At 41.1% G+C, this 24,750-nt stretch overlaps 1 protein-coding gene across 1 annotated transcript in view; it reads right to left on the reverse strand.

The window, feature by feature from the left end:
* Positions 1–24,365, reverse strand: part of GUCY2F (guanylate cyclase 2F, retinal) — a gene marked incomplete at both ends in the record, with an annotated part of 80,229 nt that extends 55,864 nt beyond the window's left edge. Inside the window, 5 exons of the mRNA XM_079728097.1 lie at positions 643–727; positions 2,114–2,468; positions 13,397–13,698; positions 23,367–24,117; positions 24,300–24,365. Of these exons, the coding sequence (XP_079584223.1) occupies positions 643–727; positions 2,114–2,468; positions 13,397–13,698; positions 23,367–24,117; positions 24,300–24,365 (1,559 nt within the window). The remainder of the gene's footprint in view (positions 1–642; positions 728–2,113; positions 2,469–13,396; positions 13,699–23,366; positions 24,118–24,299) is intronic.
* Positions 24,366–24,750: the final 385 nt, after the last annotated feature.

Consider the following 24,750-nt stretch of genomic DNA (forward strand, 5'->3'; position numbering starts at 1 on the left):
AAATCTGGAATATGATACCCTGGGCAAAAGAGATTACTGTCAAAGTGAGGATCCTGGGCTCCCAACAATCAGCAGGAGAGTCCTACGTGCTTGAGAAGGAGATGAGATTTACTGTTTCTTGAGCACCTACTGTGAGTCAGGTATTGTTCTAGGTACAATACTTGCTTCAGTTTATTTAATCCCCACTGCAGTCCTGTGAATTAATACCATTATTCCTAAATCTTAGATTCTAGCCAAAGTCTGCCTAATTCTTGGAATTTGTTAAAATATCCCAGTCCATACCTACCAGTCCATACCATTTGAGGAAGGAAGTGCTTATAGGAGACTCTGCCAGTGGAAAAGGGAGCACAGCTAGAGAGTAGGCAGGCCCTAAGGTACTAGTTCCCTTATTTCACGATAGTGTTGAGAGCCAGATCTACTCACAGGCGACAACACTGACAACACAGCTGAGGAAGTTATTCTTGGCATCATGAAAACACTTCACTCTAAATGGGGCCAGTAGGGATGGTAAATCACTACGGAAAAAAGAAAATCAGTGGGTCATGTAATGAGGCAATTGTACTGAAACATGACTTCCCAGAAATCAATATTAACAAGGCTATAATGGGCTTGTGTTTTATATACAAAAAGAAAAAAATGTACCTTATAAAGTAAGCAAATCCATTAATAGACAGCAGGGCTATAAGCAAGGCAAGGCAGACCATCACAGCAAAGGCAGTGTCTATGCCTGCAGAGAGGAAGAGGAAGAGGACGAATGGCATCAGAAAGAGGCTGTAAATAAAGGGCACCACTGAGCGACTCCTCGTGCTTTCTGGTGACTCTAAAATCAAGCTACATCTACCTAACTTAATTCTATTTTTCTCCAGCACAGTCTGTCTTGTTGACTTTATGGACACAGAAAGCAATTTCACTGTTCTGAAGCAAAACCACTCACCACTCTGACAATAACAAATCACATGAATTAAGGCTGACCTGGGTGTTTCTTTGGAGAAAAAAAAGTCCACGAATGGAAAACTTTGAGTACTTTAATTTAAGTTGGACAGCAATAGAGTTCTTGAGAATAAATATGTTAGCTCACCTGTGAAGGGTATTATGTTGGCTTCATAAAATAAAAGACCTTTTTAGTTCACCTGAGGCCATAGACCTCGTGCGTTATAGATGAAAAACGTAACACTTGTCCTTCAGGGGTAAGTCTGTTTTTGATAATTAATGTTTTCACTAGGATGTAAATTGTCCTCTGTAAAATCTAGGTATCTGGATAGATTACTAAGATTTCAGAGGGAAATATATGATGAGGCAAGTAAAGAGGTAGGTGGGTATGTCATGCTAAAACAAAATAGAAGTTGAAGTCTATTTCAAATAGATGCATTTGGTTTTAGAAGGGTGTGGGGTACACTTGCATAGGAATAGTATAGATCCTTCCAAATTTCCCCTCTGGCTCTCAGAGATTGGATGGAGTTTCCCCTCTTTCACAAACTAGAGGAGTTCCATCAGTCAATCAAATGCAAGTATTCATGGGATGACAACTGTGTTGGGTGGTTGGAGGGTATAAGAATTATTAGCTCTGGTCCCTGCCCTCAAGGAGCAGTCCATTTGGGAGGAAGAGACACAATCAATACACAAGAAACAACTGAAAAGCAATTTTGTGCTAAGCTGTGAGGTACAGACTTTTAGTTCAACAGGAGTTCAGAGAGGAGAGGGTGGAAAATGGTATTTCTGTGGTGGAACCTGATTGAAAGGATTTGGATACATCAAGGGAAGGACAGGTGAATTTTCTAGCAGGGGGAACAGTCACAGATCGCAGCCTACAAAAGACCAAGAAAAAGCATCATGCCTTCCTCTTATTAGAAAAACCTCTTTGGGAGTGGGATCCTTTTAAAAACAGGTGGGGGGGGGGCTTTTAAATTGTGGATGGTTATTCAAGGCTGCAAATCAAATATCATTGTCTTTATTATTTTAAATTAACTATGTAGAGTGCCAAGATGTTTATGTCACCTAAATGCAAATGATTGATTCTATGAGTGTCCCAATATTAAAATATGCCTTCTCCTAAAGAGGTTCCCTGTAACCCAAGCTGAGCCAAATTGACTACCATTGATTTTCCATTCCTTACCTCCTTGGCAGATCTTCCCTTCTGCAAACCAGCATTTTGCATCTGCTTGAGGGGGCCTGCCACCAGGGAAGTGAATTGGGGTTTCTCTGAATCGTAGGAGCTCTGTTTCCATGTCCACAGTGTAAGTACTGTGGAGTTCCCATTCTTTCCAGTTGGTGTCCAGGATTACATATTCTGAAATTCCATTTCCATTTGAATCTGTCCTTATCAACTGGTTGAATCCATAGAACTGCATGTTTCTGGAATGCTGAACCAGGCTGGCAGCACTAGCCCGTCCATTTTCTTTCATAGCATTATTCATGGCTTGTGCGATAAAGTAAATTGAATTGTAGATGGTTCCAAACAACGGTGAAACCTATTTTTAAAAATTACAATTATCTTGAGCCCTAGTCACCCTAGAGCAATCTCAGAGTGTATTCCAAGCCTGTGTTCATTATTAAGGGCTGCATGTCTGAGTGGAGGTGAGCTATGAAGACCCAGAGGGGGGGGAAAAAAAAAACAATTGTTTCTCAGGACTTGCTTGGTTTCTCCCCTGAATTTTTCTGTTTTTCTCCCCCAGGCCTTCACATCTTTAAATATATCAAATATGACAATTTTATGAGCAAATCAAGTCATACACAATATATTTTTATTCTCCTAAACTAAGATAGTGATTTAGAGTTATAACGGGCACTAAAAAAAAATAGTATGAAATAGACAAGAGGCACACAAAGGAAATTGACCAGGTCAATTACTAGGGCATTATGCAGGGTAAAATCATGCGGTATGCGGGCCTCTCACTGTTGTGGCCTCTCCCGTTGCGGAGCAACAGGCTCCGGACACGCAGGCTCAGCGTCCACGGCTCACGGGCCCAGCTGCTCTGTGGCATGTGGGATCTTCGCGGACCAGGGCACGAACCCATGTCCCCTGCATCGGCAGGCGGACTCTCAACCACTGCACCACCAGGGAAGCCCGGTAAAATCATTTGGTTGGCACTACTAGAGTGGTGGGTGTATGTGGTAAGACTATAAATAATGTGCCTCCACAGTCCAGGTCTGTCCCGACTTAGTTCAGAATGGCTATTCTCCTAGACACGTGCTTCCCAGAGAAAGTGAACAAGTTCAAAATGGCTGTTCTCCTAGACACATGCTCCCCAGAGAAAGTGAACACTAGAATACAGTTTTAAACATATACCCCAACTCATACACATGCAGACATGCACACTGACACACACACCCACAAATACAGAGCCAAATGTTGTTGTGTATGGAGAAAGTAGGTTTTAATCAAGAAATCACATATCCTATTGCTGTGCAAAGTGGCAAAGTTTTGGTGAGAAGCCACTGTAAAGCAACAAGGCTGCTACAATGGACAGCATGACTCTTCCTCTCATATAAATATGGTAAAAGCAACAGCATTTGTGTCCTGTGTCTGATACTCTGCTCATTAACCTGGTAAGTTTATTTTTGGAACAAACCTTGTATCCTTTTTCCAAAAAGGTGGGGAAGAAGAGCAAATGATCCCTCCATGCTTCCTTCCACACTGGCCATGGCTTCGTGGCTTTTCAGAACATTTCACTTCTAGGATGGAGTTCAAGAAAGCTATGGTCATGCCATTTTACTGAGCTTCAGGGAAAGCTGATACTTGTTACTTTGGTTTCACAAGGTCTAGAAAGCTATTCTCCTGTAACAATCTGCATCTGAATAAAAGGGTTTAAAATTGAGTGAAACATTTTCTGTGTTAGAAATACAAGTCAAGATGCAGAGTGGTGTAGCAGCTAGCAAAACACTGCCATGCCTTGTAAATGTAGAGCAGAGGGTTTTCAACCCTGGCTTCACATTAGAATTACCTGAGGAATGTCAGAAATACTAATGCCAAACACAACCCAGCCAACAAAATGAGACACTTTAGGTTAGGAACCCAGTAATCAGTATTATGAAAAGCTCCCCAGGGATTCTAATATTCATACAGGGTTCAAGACCAACAGTATAGAAGAAGACACACTGGCCTGGGGTCTTTTCCTAATGCCAGTATGTTGGGTGAGTTACTTATTCCCTCTCTCTGGACTTCAGTTTCTTCCTCTCTAAAATGAGGATAGAGAATCATGAATGTCTAAACCTTGGGAGTCATCTGGTCTAGCTATCTTACTTCCTAGATATGAAAGAGAGACCCAAAGAAGTTAAGTGATTTGTCAAGGTCGATTAGCAAACACTTGGTCCTGTCCAAAATAGTCATAAGATTTTGGTCCATGCCAAAATGTCCTTGAGATTTGGTCAGATTTAGTCTTATCCAAAATGTCCATAAGACATTTGGTCCACACCAAAAGGTCCTGGAAATTTGGTCCTACCCAAAATGTCCATGAGCATATTTGGTCCATGCCAAATGGTTTTGGAGAGGACCAAATATCAAGGAACTTTTGGCATGGACCAAATGTCTTATGGACCAAATGTTGATGGACGTTTTGGTCAAGACCAAATATCAAGGACTTTTTGGTGTGGACCAAATGTCTTATGGATATTTGGGACAGGATCAGATGTCCTGCAGTGGTCATGGTCACTCACCTAGGCATAAAATCAGGACTAGAACCCAAGTCTCTTGGTTCTTAGTTTATTTTAGCATTCTTGATTGAAATAGATGTTCTCTGTGGTCTCCTCTAGTCTAAACTCCTGTGAAACTTCCTAAATCTTGATCTATTCCAGGGACCAAATTGAGCTTGCAGACTTTTTTGTTTGGTTTGTTTATAGTTTCTTCTTAATTTCTCTGATCTTTTAACATTGGCGTGCCATACAGCTCAGCCCTTGGTCCTCCTCTCTATCTACACTCACTCCCTTGGTGATCTCTTCTGCTCTCATGGCTTTAAATACCACTCTATGCCATAAATGTCAGGTTTACACTTCCAGTTATGACCTGTTTCCTAAATTCCAGAGTCATATAGTCAACTGCTTACTTGGTATCTCTACTTAAATATTAAGTTTCAGTGTACCCAGAACCAAACTCCTGATCTTTACCCCAAATCTTCATGCTCCATTTATGAGTCTTTCCCATTTTTGTTAAAAGCTACTCCATTCTTCCAGTTGTTCAGGCCAAAGACCTTGCCCCAGTAACAGAGCATCTAATAGCAGAGCAGAAATCAACATCTCAGTCTCCTGTGTTTTATTCCAATGATCTCCCTTCACCACCCTGCTTTAACACACACTGTAGATATAGGCATGGTGAATGGATGACATGTGCTGCCACCAAGGCATCCACACTTAGTTGCCTAGCACACACTGAGGTCCCTTCAGGGGTTTTTTACTAACTCCCCTTCCTGACATTCTCAGATGATCCATTTAATTGTATTTAGGATTGCTGCAAGAGTCTGCCTGTTTTCTGGGGCTTTGGTAGGTTATGACAATAAGTGAAGGCTGCAAGGTAGAGTATAAAATCAATACTAGTAAAACAAATGAGTAAAAAACCACAGGGCAGCAAGACCCTGAGAGCAGGGAGAATGCTAGTATTCTGTTTTGAAAGGCACAGAGCCTTCTGGGAAAGGGACTGCATCTAACCTACAACAAAAAGCAAAGATTAAAACTCTTAAAAACATCATCCTCACCTCTGAGCTGACCCATCACACAGAGTTTTCAGCTGGCCAGCCTATGCTGCCCTTGGTGCTCTCGGATTGACCCCTGTTAGAGCTGACTGACAGCAACTCCCCAAGATGAATGAAACCTGAAGCTTGTTCTTCAGGATTCTCCAGCCTCCACCACATACCACACACACACGTGTACATACACACACACATGAGTGCGCATGCGTGCATGCACGCAGAGCCACAAAAGTATGGTAGGGGGACTTGAAGCTAGGAAAGAACATAGCTGTAGCAACAGCATTTGGGTACAAAAGAGGGGCTGTCACTATGCCCCACTCTTGCTGTGAGGCCTTAGATTTGTGTTCTAGCTGGTTTGTGTTGCCATTTTACCTGCTGTGCCTTTCAGCAATGGTAATTGCCCCTTCCCATAAGCCAAAGGCATACTCTGTTAGCATTGGTAACAAAAGCTCTGTAGTTGCAACTGCTGCAAATAATGAGAAAAAGAGATAGAGGATGGGACAAGGAAAGTAAGGACACTCTTTACAACCCTCTGTCTTGGCTTCTGACTATAGTCCTAAAGAAGCAAGACAGGGGCTTCCCTGGTGGCGCAGTGGTTGAGAGTCTGCCTGCTGATGCAGGGGACATGGGTTCGTGCCCTGGTCCAGGAAGATCCCACATGCCGTGGAGCGGCTGGGTCCGTGAGCCATGGCCGCTGAGCCTGCGCATCCAGAGCCTGTGGTCCACAACGGGAGAGGCCACAACAGTGAGAGGCCCGTGTATCGTAAAAAAAAAAAAAAAAAAGAAGAAGCAAGACAGGATTGGCAAGACCTTCTGTCAGGTAGATGGCCTTCTTATATCACAGGCCAGAATGGTGAAACCACTGATGACTCAGTCTGTTGGTTTGGAGTGCTCTATAGACCTGAGCCTGAATGAATTGTGAATAAATGAATGATAATTGAAACTTATCTTTCATTGTTATTCAGTGACTTTAGCTAGCTCTACCCTAGGCTTTTTTGGAGCTTGTATCCAAGAGAACAAGGTCTGGGTCAGGAGCAGTGATATTTGAATTTGTTCAGTTTAATGGTTCATGGTGTCATCAAGTTAACTATCATCAGTTCAGATTTACTATGCTTAAAAGACACAAAACGGGTTTCCAAAGAATTTTGTCCTTGGAAGTGTACATTAAAACACCTGGCTTGGAAAGCACCACTTGAAGGACAAAATGGCAACATCACCTTTGAACAAAAAGCCAGGTGCATACAGAGACCAAGAAGCCAAAGGGTAATTGACTTCTTGTTATTAAAGGTGGTACCTCCAATAATGCATGATCTCAACCCTTGGACTTAGCCAAAAAATGTCTAATAGCCTAATTTGTTTGATATGATACTCATGAAGATAACACTCTTATTTTATATAGAATGCAGTACAAAGACAATTGTAGCCACTGTGAGCTGCAGGCAAGCTTTTCTGACAACCTGTCTAGTGGGCCCCATCCTGGAATGTTCCAGTCCTAAGCACATTGCCTTCGGCCTAGCATCCCCCTGCCAAGCACCCATATTTATGGTAATGGAAAACAATAGGTGTAGGAGATTAAGGTCCCCCGGGCTGGCTGAGAAATCCAGAGGATTTATTTTGCTTAGCCAAATAAGGCCACATTTGGAAAAAAATATCCAAAATGTATGTTCTAGCAATATGCATTTGTAGCCAATAGAATTTCATTGAAAACAAGCATTGGGAATACAGTGAAAGAGAAGAATGCAGGAACTAAAACCTTATTTCAGAAGTCTTTTGGTGCCAAAATATAAAGGTACAAAGTGATAATCCTTGCCCAATCATGCTGAGACCAAATTAGGAAGTTTTTCACTGATGTCCCACCCCCCCAATCTCTCCATTCTGGTTTATTTTTCTCTTTTCACAGGTCCTCATAAAGCCCTATCACCTCCTATATCAGAGGAAAACAATCCATTCAAATCAAATACCCATTCAAATCAAAGTAGTAGTCACTTAGCAATGTTACTTTGAGTAAAGCACTAGACATGGGACACGATGTAATTTTGTTTAAAGGTTAATGTGTGGTTAAATGGTCAGGTTGTATTACTTCAGGTAGTAGACTTGGGTTGGAATCCCAGCTCTGCCACTTGCCAGCTGTATGACCTTGGACAAGTTACCTTGAGCCTCAGTTTCATCATCCATAAAATGGAGTTGATAATACCTAATTTGTAGGCTTGGTCTGAGGATTCATTGGAATCATTTATGTAAACTACCTGGTGCAGAATAATCACTGACTACACGATAGCTGCTATTGTTTGCATTTAAGAAGAGGAACACAGGGCTCTGGTAATGTCATCATGGAAGTTAGTGTTCAAGACCCTTGTCTCAGTCTTGAATTTGTCACAAATATGTAATAGAGTGCCAGTTTTGGACCCAGTGTCCTTAGCACCCTGAAATGGTAAAACTGTTCCCCTTCACTGGAGGAAAGATCTTGCTTCTATTTTGTTTTCCATTATATCACCAGCAGAGTGCCAAGGCCATCATAATAATAAAAATAACAACATTAACAATAATAATGAAAAACATTTATTGAGGAATCATTAGGTGCCAGGCAAGCTCTTTATGTGTATTAACTTATTTAATCCTCACAACAAGTCTATGAGGTAGGTACTATTATTATTCCCAATCTAAAAATAATGAAAAGAAGATACACAGAGCTTAAGTAAGTTTACAGCGGTCTGCCTTCAGAGCCCATGCTCTTAACTACCATGTTATATCTGAGTTTAATAAATAAATGCTAAGTTAATTCATGGACTGTCATTAAACCCACCAATAAAAGAATATCATATATACCTTTTGTAACTTCTTTTTTTCCTTTCATGACTTCCCAGTTAAAGATAGCAAAATCAAGATTCTTTTCCTTCACTCTCTTCCTCCTCTCAAACATCACTCCCAAACAACAAGGAGAACAAGAAACAGAAACAATAAACCACCATATCTAATGGCACTAGAAGACAAGTATAATCTTGACACAGAATATGAAGATAGAAAGCTGCTACAGGAGTGGTAACTGATTTAGCAGAGTGGAGGGTGATTAAATCTAAGTATCTGAAGAGGGGAATATTGGTAAGCAACAAGCAGATTTGCTCCCTGTGAATCCTGGAAAGGCTTAGGAATTAGAGGCACTGTGTACAGAAGTGGAGGTTAGGCAGAGCACGAAAAGAGGGATAGCTTTGAATGTCTGTGTAAGGAGCAGTTAGACTTCTGCCATCCCACTTCTACGAAGGAGAACCAGATCTCTGCAGGAAACAGGTTAAACTGATTCAGAGCAGCTCCAGAGCTGGGACACTTGACCCAAATGACAGTGAGAGTGAGGTGGGCCATACTAAAAGAGTGATGAAGTTAAAGTCTTCATACTTAATAATGAGAATCCCAGTCTACTCCCCCCAGCATGGCTCCTAGAATAGTGACAACCAGGATTACAACTCCCAGGAAGGAGATTGAAACATTCTTCTCTGAAGAAAGTGACTAGCTCAAGAGGCAAGATCTACAGGTATTGGGAAAAAGAAAAAAAACCAACAGCTGGCAAGCCAATTGCCCTATACTGAAGCCTACAGGTCAACATAACCACCATGTACATACACCTTCAAATCCTCCTTTTAAAGCTTCACACTTAAAAACATACAGATAGCCAGGATCATCAGACATTTAAGGAAAGCTTCCAAGATTAAATAGAAAGACCAAAACAAAGAAGCATGAAAAATTAGGAACTGAGGAAAACGCAAAGAGCAGAAGAAAACTTCAAAGAAATGATAATGAATATCTTCAGAGAAATATGAGAAAATACCAGATTCAAAACCAGGATGCTATAAAAATAGAATAATCAAACAACTAGAATCAATTCTTGGAACTTAAAAGTATGATAGCAAAAAAAATTTTTTAATCAGTAAAAGAGTCAGAACACAAAATTGAGGAATTCTTCAAGGAAGAAAAGCTAAAAACAAAGATATGGGTGATACAAGAGAACTAATAATACAATTAAAAAATCAACCCAGGCAATCTTATATCCAACTAATAATATTTTCAGAAAGAGCAAAGACAATGTTGTTGAGGAAATTATAAAAAAATAACATAAGAAAATTTTCTAGGCAGAATGAGCTTCTAGATTGAAACATCCCACCAAATATACAGCATAGTACATGTCAAAGACCCAGACATAATCATGAAATTTCATTACTTCAGGAATAAAGAGTTAACCTTAAAAGTTTCCGGGGGAGATAAGGAGGAGTGAAAACAGGTTGTTTCAAAGGATCAGGAATAAGAATGACTTTGGAGTTCTCAACACCTACGGTGGAAATAAGAAGACAATGTGCCATGTCTTCAAAGTGCTAATAGAAAATAATTTTTAACCTAGATTTACATATTTAATCAAACTATCAATCAATAATGAAGCTAGAATAAAGACTCTCAGTGCAAAATTTCAAAAGTTTACCTCCTGTATACCTTTCTCAGAAGCTACTAAAGGATGCGCTCAACGAAAATGAGAGAGTAAACAAGAAAATGGGAGTCATGAGAGTCATGAATAGTGAATCCGGCACAGAAGAAAGAGAAAGCGAATTTCCAGGGTGATGAAAAGACAGATCCTACCATAACAGCTGTACAGCAGCCTTAGGGAACAACAAGTTTAGATTGGAATAGGAGGACAGGAAAAAAAAATGAAATTGATAAGGGATTTAACAGATTTTACTGTGTATAAAATTGTTTTGAGAGGATTCTACAGCTTTATGAGACAGTACAGAAAGACTTAGAAACCCAAATTAAGGTAAACAAATTAAAAAATAAAGCAATTATTAACTCCAGTAAAAATCAAAAGTTATACTTGAAATGAATTATTACCATAGTATACCACATGGATCATCTATGAATGATATTTAGACAGGTATAATGTTAAAAACACAAAATATGAATTTAACTAAAAATTGTGACATAACTATATTGAGGGTCTGAAGGAGGGTAAGGAAGTATATAAGTGCTAACAATCCTCAACTATAATGGGAAGTCAACAAATAATGTCCAAAACTGAGTAATCCCACATGCCGTGGAGCGGTTGGGCCCGTGAGCCATGGCCGCTGAGACTGCACGTCCGGAGCCAGTGCTCCGCAACGGGAGAGGCCACAACAGTGAGAGGCCCGCGTACCTTTTAGCAAGGTAATTTAGGAAAAAAGGGGGTTTTGTTTATCAGAGATGTGAAAATAATTGTCTCACTCTTCTATCATTCTTTGGTTATGAAAGTAAAGCCAAGGCACCTGCAAAGTGGGGGTGGAAATGTATCCAAAAAAGCTTTTTTTTTTTTTAATAAGCTTTAGGGTCTTTGTTTTCACTTTCTCTATTTCCTTGTCTAAAGTAGCGTGCAGGCTGCCTAGCAACCACACTAATGGCGTCTTTTTTTACCTTAATTACCTTATATTTTCCACAAGCTCAAAGAGATTGGATCAAACATTAAGAGTAGAAGGTCTGAAATTTTTGTATCAAAATATCTGCTCATACACATGATACACACACACACACACCTTTCTATTTCCCTCAATCCTGTGATTAAAGTGAAAAGATGACTTAGTCTTGTATCTATGTGATGCCATATCATTGGATAAAAAGTACAAAAATTCACCATATGATTGCTTGCCTATAAATATACCAAACAACTGGTTTGAGCAATCATTCTTAGCAGTCTGAGGGATTCTTGCCTTTCTTGACCAAATCAATGAATTGTTTTCAATTAAACATGTGTGTGTCTCCTAAAAGAAAGGTTTGTTACAAACATATCTGTGGCAATAAAGTTTAAAGCCAGTGCTGTTAATATCTCTGCTGGTCACTTTTTTTTATTAGAACAAGAATCTGCAAAATCTTTGTTATCAATACTCAGGACAGAAAGAGATAAGAAAACCTAAGTTTCATCTGAATCATTTATTCAGATAGAGAGGCAGTGCACAGGATAAAGGAATAAATAGTATACAAAAAGGAGAGGATCATGGAGAATGTGAGTGTTGGGCACAGCCACCAGCCTACCTGATAGCCTTCTTCCTTGCTAATGGAATTTCAATTTTTGCACACTTTTCCAGCAGCCATAGGGTCAGTCACGATGGTCCCACTCCTCTTTCTAAATTATTAGTTTGGGTATGGGTATGGGACACGATTGTGACCAGGAAAGTGTGGGGAGAAGTCTGCTTGAGGAGCATTTGGGCAAGATTTCCTCACTCTTAAAAAGAGACACAAGAGAGGGACATTCCCCATTTTTGTCTGTAGACAGTTGCACTTGGACACGATGTCTGGAACTGTAGCAGTCATCTTGGGATCAGGAGAAGAGCCAGATCAGGAGGGCAATCTAGCATGCTATGATTATAAAGTGGAAAGATGAAAAGAACCTGGTTCACTGATAACATCACTCACTGAGCAGCTGAATTAACTGACCCTAAAGCCCCCATATCTTCCAGTTTTGAAAAAAAAAAAACAATTACTTGGGTCATTTCGTGTTGAGCTGTCTCTTAGTTACAGCCAGAACGTTATAACTAATACATTATAACTAATGTATTAGTTATAACAGAGCATTATAAGTAATACAATATGTTAGCAAATGTTAGAATTTTTAAACTTATTGATGGGCCATTCTGAAAATGACTGCCTTCTACATCTGGCCTCTAACCTATAAAAACCCTCTCTGTATTTTTTCTAATCTATCTTTGGCCTTCCCCTCTTCCTCTCATATTCCTTGTCTCTTTTGTATTTTTCCCTCTTTGTTTTTGTCTTTTGTCCATTTTTTGGTCCATTTTATTCTTGTCCATTCATTTCCTTGCTTTCATCCTGTCCCCACTGCTTTTCCTTCCACTAGCCCTCATATGGCTGTGATTTGATCTGAAATATGTTTATACATATATTCATCTATACATACATAAATATTATTTCTTGTATATTATTAGGGAGGAATTCTTCCCCGTTCCAAATGATTCCTTTCATATAGAGATAGCTCTACTAACAAAAAACACCTGACCTCTTCAACCCCTTACTCATTCCTTCCACAAAGGAGTGACTTAATCTGACTGGTTAGTTTGGAAGGAGAACTAAACATGTGTAGCCCAAGCCTTCCTAACTTCTTTCTCTTGGGAGTAAGCTCCACTATGCTCTTTCAGGCTGGACATTTTACAAAAGGCATGTCCTCACGGGGCAGAAATATAGGGGTCCAGCAATGCTGGTAACTAGATGGAGAAGTCTGATCAACCCCTAGATTCAATACTGGGAAACTCAAATGCATATAGACAGAAGCCACATTCTCCAGCACTAGCTTTATCAATAATAATGGTAATATCTTCCTATATACGAGCTCTCCTATTGAATTGGTTCCAAACTCGGGTGAGAAACAAGATTTCTTTTTACTAGGCCCCCTTGAATGGCACTAGTATATATTAAAGTTTTGTTTCCCTGTTCTTAAACACATTTTATTTCTTCTTCATGGCTGTATATGTTATCATTGCAGGTTGCTTGAAGATAAAAACAAAAAAACAAAAAAAACCCTCCAATAATGTATCTTTGTTTTATAAGTGTTTTCTGCAAACAAAAGGTGTTTTTAATTTGTGTGTGGTTGCCTGCTGTTGACTGTTTCCTATGGAATAGAGGCACTTGATAGGAAAAATATTTACCTTCCTGATTTTTGAGGTTTTCTGTTCATGATTAACTTGTGAACCTGCACTTACTTGATCTGACTCCAGCTTCTCAGGAATTTCACCTCTAGCTGCTGCCTCCATAAAGGCTTGATAGAAGGTCTTTTCTTGGGACTCCACTGTAATGGTCAACACAGCATCATAGGCTTCCCGGAGTTTTTGATTGTTCCTTAGAACCTGGTAGGGGGTATGCTTATAAGGTAAACTGTAGAGCAGGGCATCATAGGGAACAAAGACATAGGTTCCATCAGTCATTTTCAGATCGTGAGCCCATTCCAAGAGATGAGTCTGAGTCTCTCCCCCAATCAAGGTCGAATGCATACACATGATGATTACTGAAACCGACAAAGCAGGGAGGTTATGGTGGCAATATGTTAGTAAAATATGGTACCAAAAACTACAGACTGGGAGAAACAAATAATTGTATTATAACCAATTTGTAAATGATATCTATCTTATGTCTTTAAGATGAGCAAGATGTTGAAACCCTGAGTCGAGGCTGAGGTATTTCAGGAACTCTGATTAGGCAATAGGGAAAAATCAGACACGTCTACAGGCTGCAGAGACTGGTACTAGACTGGAATAAAGAAATATAGCAAGTGGGAGGTAGCATAATGAAGAGGCTTTGGAGTTGGAAAACCTAGGTTTATATCCTAACATCACCAGTTACTAGCTGTATACCCTTAAGTAAATTACTTAACCTCTCTCTGCCTCATTCATAAAATGGAGATAGTAAATATGTACTTCATGGGGTGGTAGTGATGACTGAAGGGGGAATACATACAATGGGCTTAGCACGCAGCGCTCAATAAGTGGTAGCTATTATTATACCTAAGAATAAGAAGGCTAGAGGGAGAAGATGGGTGATATTCCCATAGCCACTGTTGCTTTTTATTGCCTACCTCCTACAGACATACATTTCTAACAGATGTTGACCAACTGTTCCCACCCTTACCAAGCCATTATAGACAATGAATGGTACTAACTCACACTCTGCTATAAATGCTACTAATATTATGGGTGATATGTTCAATTTTTAAAAATCCAACTTCCCTATAATTGGAATTACTTTGCACTCACTTTAATTCTTCCTAGACTTATGAAACTATGTTGTTTGGCAAGGCTATGCTAGAATAGAGTGGATTAGTGGAGGCCACGGTTGAAGAATGGCAGCTAGATCATGAGACTGAAAGTCTTGTATCTAATTTTGCCTTTGGCATGCTAAATGAGTTTAGTTTAAGCCCACTTGTGCTTCAGTGCCCACATCTTTAAAATGTAGATTCCAATGCATTTCACAGGTACATTGAGTAGTTTAATTAGATAATGCCTGGCAAGTATTCTGAGCTCCTTGAGGAAAGGCAAAGACCCTACTGCTTTTGGTAACTATTAATTATACATGCTTACATGGAACCTTTAATCTCAGGAACTGAGTATGCTTAAACTACGTTCAATGACTGGTCTTTGGTATTTACGTATTGCTTCATCTATTTTCAAAAACCTTCTTTGCACTTGTTAGATACCCTCAGAAAATTTCCCCTTTGAGCCAGAGATGGTACCCTTTATTTTTTAAGGCGTACCTAGTAAGTTATGAAGTTGATTTAGATACCAAACACACACACACACACACACACCATAACTTGAATTTTCAAATGACCATTAGCTCCTTCAATATAATTACCCTGAGAGGTTCTACATGTATTGTGATGTGAAAACCTTCCTTTGAATACTCTAGGGATATCTTTGGAGCTAGTTCTTGAGCCACACAAGGAATTCAGCCTCTCTTGTTCATAATCACACATTGTATGATGGGAAAATGGAGTGACAGAGAGGTCCAACAAGGCAATGATTGTATTTAGAAAGAGAAACTAGAACTGAAGGCCCCTAACTCCCTAAGTTTGGCTACACCATTAAACATGAATCACTTTGGTCAAATTAATTCAGTAACATGTCCATTGAGGGGAAAAACTGAGTTTAGTCAGGTGCTTCGGGTAGCTGGTCAGTTCTTCCAACAGTATCCTTGGCAAGTATTGGGATCTTCTACAAAAACAAAGATTAGATTATGAGACCAAGGTTACCCAATAGAGATAAAATTCATTTAATTAACTTAAAGGAATATTAAACTTACTTCCCTGGATGGGAAATGTTAAGTAGAACTAAGTGCTTTGTGTTGGTTGAAATACAGCAAATATTTTAACATATACCACGTGTATTGGGTGCTGCGGTGTGCCAGTCAGATGCAACCCTCAGGAATGAAGCATTCATTCTCCTAGCTGCTGGGAATGTTTGGAGATAATAGCCGATACCTCTCAGGGAATTGCCCTCAGCTGAGGAGAACCACAGTAGTGTGTTGGGAGCTGGCTTGTGCTGGTTCACAAGAGACTATGGTTACATTTTCAGGGATATTATGAACTAGTTAATTTCATGTTGGTAGCTTGAAATTGGCCATGGTGGGTGTTATAACACCATGGAAATTAGCAAATGCTACAAATCAGGGCTTTCCCCTCCTCCCCCGATAAACTGGCTATTAAACAATTATTATCACATTGCACCCCTTTCTCTGTATCTGCCTGTACCCAATGACTGGTCAATATGGAGGCATAAAGGCCAACACTCCTTAATTCTGGACAACACTGAAGGGCCACCCCAGCTCCAGAGTTCCCACTGGGACTGGCTGGGACCTTTGTTGTGACTGCATGACAGTTTAATTTTTCTCTTTTTCCAATCCTACTGCCACCTCTCCTTCACAGGTGTTATCCTTGAAAGCATTCCCCCAATAAGCTTCCTGCACACAGATCTCCATCTGCCATTCTTTTTACTAGGGTACCAACTTGTGACACTGGTTTAGAGCCCCACTGTACCCTGAACTGAACTTCTGTCATGGCAGTTACAAGATTCATTGCCCTTATTTATTTATGTCAGCCTCTACTATGTAACCATGAGTTCCTTGAAGTCAAAAACTGTATTTTATTTCTGTATCCTGGTACACATTATATACCCAATGAACAATGAATGTTTGAAACAACTTCAGAAAGATAAGTTTTGTATCTGGGTATCTTTTGTGGGTTCCTTGAGATGCGAGACATGGGCATTTTGGATTGTTAGTATGGAGGAACAATTCGAAGGGATATTTGCTAGGCAGGTAGATAATAACATGCCTGTGTTTAATGTTTAGTGTCATTAACTGTGCTCAAGACCTTACCCTCCCCTTAATTTTCCTTTCATTGGCCCACACAGAGGACATTTTGGGCAGAGTCAGAATTTTTATTACTGGAAAGACCCTTTGAGACCATCTAGCCTGTCTTACTCCCCCATTATTTTACAGATGATGAAATGGAAGCCTCAAGAGGGAATGATCACAAGCTACTCTATTTTTTGCAAGGTAAGACTTTGCCATCGAACACGATTAAAACAGAAAGCATAAATACTGAATTCAAACAGCACCATCTTAATTTAATAGATTGAGTGCTTTGTCAATAGGGATTTGTAGATGCATCTGTTCTACATGATTATTTTACTAAATAGCTTTATTATCTCAAAATGACATTCATTAAAATGGGATTTTACCTGTAAGTTGTCAGGAAAGGATTAGTGGACAGAAACCTTAAATCCTTGACAAGACCTGGGTCAACAGGTGATCACTGAGTAATATTAATTTGTAAGTTTCCATCCTGATTGTTAACAGTCAAGCCACTCTATAGCCTAAACAAGGACCAGGAGATACATCCTCCTGAGATCCCATCTCACTAGGATATGATATCAGTGCTTTCTCTGAGCCACCTGAGCCCCAGTTGAGTTGTCTAGAAGCTATGTCTTCATACTGTGGTACCCACTATGGCAGGCTGCTCAGGACCCTCTCTTTCACCCTCAATGCTAGCAGCAGGAAATGTCTAACACTAGGAGAAGCCAATTCCCAAGTCACTCCATTCCTACCTCTCTTCCTATATTGAAATACTCTATCCAATACTTCCTCAAGGTGGAGGAACTATGTTTCTCCAAAAGCGAATTTTATTTCTCCCAGATTACTGGCTATGGAGTGCTTGGTGGAAGAACCTGAGCCCAGTCTCACACCTTGAGAGATGAAAATGGTTTCACTAGCTATTGCTGAAGAAGTTCTTAGGAGTCATATTCATATTGTGAGCCCACAATACTGCTCCGAATCCACAGAAACCCTCCATTCTATTGTCCTTAATTTTCATTTTAATCCTTTTGTGACATCTCCTACCACTAACCTTCATTTTAACCTATTTTGTGTTAACAAATGTTGAGAGATGGGAGAGTAAGCAGGCCAGAGGAGGAGGGGGGCATACAGTGTGATTTATCCCAGGTCTCACATTCCCCCAGGATTCAGCCCCATCTGGCCACACTCTGAAACAAGTAGAGTCACACCTTCCTCCCCTCATTTCTCCCCCATGCACTCTATAAAATGGATACATAAAAAGAGGGTGGGAGGCTCTGGAATCTGCCTGTTTCCCAACCACCGGCCCAAAGCGTGATTCAGTGCAGGAGGCCCTCAAACCACACTTCAAGAACACTGTAGTACACGATGTGTGGCTATTTCTATCGACTGAGGACACTGCACACGTTTTTGGCCTTAAGTCCTGAGACCACCACTTACTTACCTGCCACCAGTGTCAAACTGGTCCAAGTAGCTCAGCATGCTGTCACACACATATTACATTCAATGGCCATTCTGTCTGCATCAGATCGTGTTTTTTCATACCCAGTAAAACTGTTATTACAAGTACTTTTATTGCCTTCACATTGCTGCCCAGCTTATGTTTTTAATATTTCTCCATACTTTGCAATGTATGTTTTCTTCAGCTTTTCCTAAACTGCTGTGCAGGTAAGGCCTCTTAAACGCAGGAAGCCTAGATGTTTAGAGATTTCCTCCTGGGCTGGGTCTTCAATAATTATATCATTACTGATAGTGGACCCATTCAAGAGAGCAAGTTGTCCTTTCACCGTTTACATTTACTTACATTTATCTATACCAAACTGTATACCAAATTCCCTATCAGCACTAAGGCTCTTGGCCATAGTATTACAGTATCACTATTCTTACTACTGTAGGAAAACTGGGGTGATACTTGTTACCTTGAGGCACTTAAAAGAATTTCATCAGTGGGCCCAAAAGTTAAGAGAGAAAAATGGAAGGGCTAAATTATACACCATGGAACACAGGATGTCAAGTGAGTAAGCTTTAGGGGCATCCCTCAAGTGGACAGGAGGCAGGAGAGCATAAGTCTTTCATTAAACCAGTGATTCTCAAAGTATGATCCCTGAACCAGCAACATCAGCACCACCTTGATCTGGTTAGAAATGCAGATTCTGCTACCCTATCCCAGCCCTCCTGAGTCAGAAACTCTGGAGGAGGGACGCAAGCCCCCCAGGGGATTCCGGTCACACTTAGGTTTGAGAGGCACTGCTTCAGATCAACCTGAATACGTATCCTAGTTTTCCCACTCACTAGCTGTGTGACATTAAGCAAGTTATTTAACCTCTCTCAGCCTCCAAAGTCTCATTCGTGAAGTGCATTAAATAGTAATTGGCCTTACTTTATAGGGAGGTTGCAAGAATTGAATGAGATGGTCCATATAAAACCCTTGCAAAATGACTAGCATATAATAAATTCTCAATAAATATTAGCTATTATCATTGCTATTATTATTATTGGGTTTTTTTTTATGTCAAGAATCTTCAATAGATGGAAGAGGCCAGCCAGGTCCCTGACAATGAGGTAGTAATAAAGTATCTGACTTTGGAAGAACAAGAGGGAAGAGATATGGGAACATATGTATATGTATAACTGATTCACTTTGTTATGAAGCAGAAACCAACACACCATTGTAAAGCAATTACACTCCAATAAAGATGTTTAAAAAAAAAAGAGAGAAGGACATTCTGACTGTGTCCTAGTTACCGAACATCATACTGTAATGAAGCATTCCCAATTTGGAAGGATTTAAAGGAATCCCCAAATGGTTCAACAAACTTGTAAACCCAAATTGAAAGGATTTCACAATCAGCCAAGCATTGATAGGCAAAAAGGTGAGGAGAAGGGAGGAGGGCTCAAAATAGCCATTTGAAAAGTTCTCTAAAGAGCTTTTTAGTGGGGCCTCCTGCTAGTCTTTGTGAGAATTAGCAAAAGAACTTCTGGGTAATTGCAATCCCTCAGGTGTTCTGCCTGGTGAGTGATGCTCTTTTGTGCCATTGGATCAAAATCTGCAACAGGACTCATGGTTTAAGGAGCAGAGAGTGAACTGAATTTTGGCCCTCATGCCCACTCAGCTAGATTCCCTTGGGCAGGGAAAACCACACACAGCAGCCCTGCCTGTAAGCTGAGACCATTGTCCTTGATTAATATCTGTCCTATATGACTTTGTCAGAAACAAAGTTAATTGGTAATTGCCTCTGAAGCTTAAAAGAAGTGAGCTGACAATCTGGGAGAGGCTGAATCCTGAATCCCCCCTTCTCTGGGACTTCATTTACCCCATTCTTTGGTGTTAATAATGCATACACCTACCTACTTGTTATGTGAGATTCACAGCTGTTGTAAAACTTGGAAGAAAATACTTTGCTCCTGGATAACCCTGAGGATTAAATGACATTATCTATATGCAAATACCTTGTAAACTGTAGAGAGCTGTTCACATGTAAAGTGGTATTATGGTTGCTTTCATTGTCTCAGTGGCAGCCTCTAGTAACACCCCTGCTGTTTCCCTTTCCAAGAGCCCACAACCATTATTATTGTTATGATCATCTTTACTATTAAATTTTATCATTGTCCTGCTGTTGTGTAAGCAAAATTTAGACCAGTTTCTGAGAAACACATTCCTTCTGACTCCAGTAATGTGCCAGTGACAATTGGAAACATAAATTTACAAGGAAGAGAAGTGGCATAGCAGCTCTACCCTCCCTCCCCACCACTATCTCTCACTGCTGCCACCATCGCCACTGCCACATGGGGCTTTGGTCACTGTTATCGTGAGTAGGTCAGACAAAACCAGTCTTCCAGCTATTTCCATTACTTCCAAATATTGCCAGTCCTCTCCAAAGGAAGGGATCCCTTTCCACTATATTTTGTACATCACAAAAGGTCCTTCTCTGAAGGTTTACTTGGGGGTCCACAGTGTTAAGAAGTAGCCTCATAACCAGCAAAATAAGGAAGAGGCCAGGCACTGCCTTCCTCAGCCCTTCTCAGCTGAGGTCACCACAAAAACCTCAGTGCTTTTTCGGTCCCAATAGTCAACAGCTAGGAATACTTTCACAGGCTCAGTCCTACCAGTTGAAAGGGGCTAGAAAATCAGCTAGAGATTTGATCTAGCAGATGCTGGATACGGTGTATTGTAACCGTCCTTACTGCTCAGTTGGCCCAATCCATACTCATTAACTTCTAGCTCAGGTTCTCACCGGATCTCCCACCCTCTGATTGGACTGGAGATGTACCCTGAACCCTAGGCCTCGTGGCTAAAGTCCTGATACTCTATTTATATTCATACTCTGAATCATGCTCCTATTGGCTGGGGCACTAGTCTCAATGGATGATCAAGTGGACAACAAGCTTACCTTACTTTAAGACTCACTCCCCTTCTGCAAGTCCTCCTGTCATATCCCACCCATCACTTGGAGTGCCCTCAGATACCAAAAACTAGCTGTGCCAAGTGTGAGTACCACATACGCTTTTGGACAGTGCACACTCAGGTGCCCGAGGTCCTACTCAGGTCGCAGCTCAGCCAATGGCTCAGTTTCCCTGCATCCACCCCAACCTACCCACGTTCTGATTCATGACGCTGAGTTCCCAGCACGCCTCACCTGAGTCTGCCTATGTTTTGTCAGAAACCCGGGGCAAAATCTTGGAGAGCGGAGCTTTGTCTTCACTCCCTTTTATCTCCCTTTCTGAGTCCCTACTGCGCTTTCTGCTACTTTTCTCCCTACCCAGGGTCTTTCTTTGCTGCATAACCACATACCTCCCTCTCTAGGCTTCCAGCCTCCTACCCCCTTACCCCCATCTTAAAATTTTCATTCCCTTAGCAAGTTGATCCACACTGCTATACAGAAAGCAATCTGATTTAACAAAGTCATATTAAGACAAAAAATTGTCTGGTAACTTAAAATAGGGAACATTTATTTGCATTTTCTTGAACTTGAAGCAATGGTTCTTGACTCTGGCTACATTTTACAAGCACCTGGGAAGCTCTTTAAAATACCTTTGCTGGGGCCTCACCGCAGACCATGAGAATGTCTGGAGGTGGTACTCTGGCCCCAATCATTTTGAAAAGATGTACAGGTATTGCCAGTGTGCGGCCAGAGTAAGAACCATTGACCTAAAGGAATGCATCTCTAATAGTACGGCGATAATATGTACATTTGCTACCTCCCTGCCTCAAAAGAATTGTGGGTGGTAAACACTCAATCCTAACTTCTCTCAGTCTGACAACTCAAAGAGCTTCGGGGCCTGGATTTATTTAACATTTCACGGTAGAGGCCAAAATGTCATTTCAAAGAGTATACTATTTAGAATGGGTGGGATGTGAAACACTCATGGAATGTAAACTTGCAGGAGACACTGGGCTTCATGAAGATTTGTAACATATTATAAAGTTATGATATTAAATATGTTAGCCTGTTTCTGGCATGATTCCTCCCTGGAAATGGTTGTATATCTTTAAAAATAATTCTGTGCTCTGCTTTGAAAGAATCAAGCTCTATTATGAAGTAATCAGAGCCACACTGATTGCTTAACATTTATAGGATCTTGTAGACTGGAGCTGGAAGCAGACTACTATAGTTCCTGGAACTAAAAATTCTTGCCCTCATCCTCCCATAATGATCATAATTAAAGTCCAATACTGGAGACACTTGAAACTTAAAATGGGCTTCTGGGTATAGGCCAGCCCTAAGCTGGACCATTCTCTAACAAGTCCATTGTTGTGTTAAGGAAATGACTGGGACCAGGACTAATCCTAGAAGTAATCAGTTTGACTGTAGTTTCTGAGCTATCTGTCCTAAAGCGATGGAGTGACTGCAATAGAGGATGAGCAGTGTTCCCACAAATCACTGCTACTTTCCAGAAAAAAGGTAAAGTGGAGATTAAAAAATTAGAAGAGAAAAAAAAATCAAAACCAAGTGTCACAAAGGCTTGTAGTATGTATATGTAAAAGATTTCCATCTGATTTAAGAGGACCAGGAAGAGCCCTCCCCTTTCCCAAAATGCACCCAACTCGCCCTGGGTCAATGGGTCAGTCCTTTGCTTTACACTTGGTCCATGATCTCTGCAAGAATCATCTTTGTTTGTTCTTTGTTTGTTTGTTTTTTGTTTTTCTTTTTGTTTCTTTTAAGAATCATCTTTGAACATAAAACTTCTCTTGGGAGGGGAAAGGTTACAATTTAGGCAGGCTTCTCATTTTAATATGCTTTTATTTATCAGCTAGCTCCCTCCATATCGGCTCATTGTGTGCTGCAGAGAGAGAAGCCCTGCTTTCAGGAAGTGGAAAGTGAGAAGGGGTGGGTGTGCATTTTTGATTCCAGAGAAGACAGGCTCTAAATGAGATGTGGTGACACAAGGGCACTGGGCACCTATGAGGGAAAGTATCCAGAAGGGAATCAAAGGTAAATCTCCCTTCAGTGACTAGACCAGGCAAAAATAGAGCTATAAGAACACCGCTTCTTGGCTGATCTGAAACTGCTGGGGTCCTAAGGGCATGGAGGGTGTGTGACCACAGTTGCTCTTGAGGCTAATCTTCCCCACCCAGGTGCTGAGAGCAGGCACTGGCACCCAAGGGCATTGTAACCACAGAGGTCTTTGTACTTTTATTCAGTTCATAAAATAGGCTCTGTTGAAGCAGGATAGTCTTGGGGCCTGAGTGTGATTGAAAGGGAGCAAATGCATGAAGAACTGGAGAGTGATGTGCTATCCTAGGGTGTGAGGATAGGAAAATTTTGGACATTGTCATATCCTTTCACTGAAGCCACATTTAAAGCTGAGCCAGGAGAAAGCACTCACTGAGAATTCTGTCTGTCTGGCGAATCCGCTGTAGAGCTTTCTGGATGCTTTGGCTGTCTTGTCCTGTGGTCAGGACGACCCCTACAGGTAGGCCGCGGCTCCGAAGAGCACTTGCAACTCGATGGGCTGTATGCACCCAAATGTCTTCATCTGAGGAAATGACTCCAGCGTGAGCCCACTGGAAATATTTCATGACGGTTACCAGCACCCGGATGGGAGAAGGGAGTGTCCGAGAAAAGGTCGGGTGGCTATTTTTATTGTCTAATTCATAATTCACACAGGCCCAAGAGAAAATCCCTTTGTCCCAGCTGTTTCCCAGGAGTGAGACTGCCTCGCAGTAGCCAGGGTTGGCAGGTCCAATAAATCCTGAGGCCATCTGGTGGTGGGAAATGAAACTGGATAGAGCCCTGGAAGCCTGGCAGTCTTCGTTGAGAATCACGTATTCAAAAGAGTAACCCAGGTCAAACGATGGGTCCTTGTTGATCCGCTCAATGGCTAACCGAGCGGCAACCTTGGGCAGGGCCTTTGAGAACAACGGATCACAAGTCCAAGGGCCCACCACCCCTATCTTGTAGGGGGGTGCCCATACCCGCTGTGGGAGGGACGTAAGGGCCAGGAGGCACAAACACCACAGGAGCTTGAAGGATGCAAGGCCATGGTGCCCTCGCTGTCTTCCGGGAGCCGCAAACCAGAGCATAAGGTGAGAGAAAGGCCAGGGTCCCAAGAACAGAGCCCTCCTGCTTCCAGCAGGCTAATGAAGAAATACTGGAAGGTGAGTCTGCTGTCCCGAGATGGACACTGTTGTTTCCAAATGCCTGTCAATCAGAAGAAAAGGTATATTACTCACATTATTCCTGAAACTTCCGGAAATAACAGTTATGAAAGAATGGCAAAGGAATGGCAGTCCCTAAACTAAAAGATTCTCTCCCCTACCCTGACCAGAAGTCCTCCTCTTCCTCTGCTTCCTGTAATCCTTATCTCAGGAGATGGTGCCTCCATCTACCCTTCACCTACTTGCTCCGGTCAGAAACCTGGTAGTCAGCTGAGACTCTTCCTTCTTCTCTGCCCCTCATTCAACCCATCACCAAGTACTGTTGATTCAACTTCAGTAATAGTTGCTCATCTCACAGTGTTGTAAGGATTACATGGATTAACATACAGCAAACACATTTAACAGGGTTTAGCAGGTCATTAACTTTATATTAGTGATATTTTTATCATTATTATAGTTTCATATGTCCATTTTTCTCCACCACACTGCCCTCTTGGGGACAGACACAGATGTAAATAGATAATGGCAAAGCAGAGTAAGAAGTGCTATGATTGAGGTAGCCCAGACAGAGGAAACCAGAGAGATCACCCAAACCCAAATTTCAGAGGAGGA

The sequence above is a fragment of the Hyperoodon ampullatus genome (genome assembly GCF_949752795.1).
Source record: "Hyperoodon ampullatus genome assembly, chromosome: X".
NCBI classification, from domain to species: Eukaryota; Metazoa; Chordata; class Mammalia; order Artiodactyla; family Ziphiidae; genus Hyperoodon; species Hyperoodon ampullatus.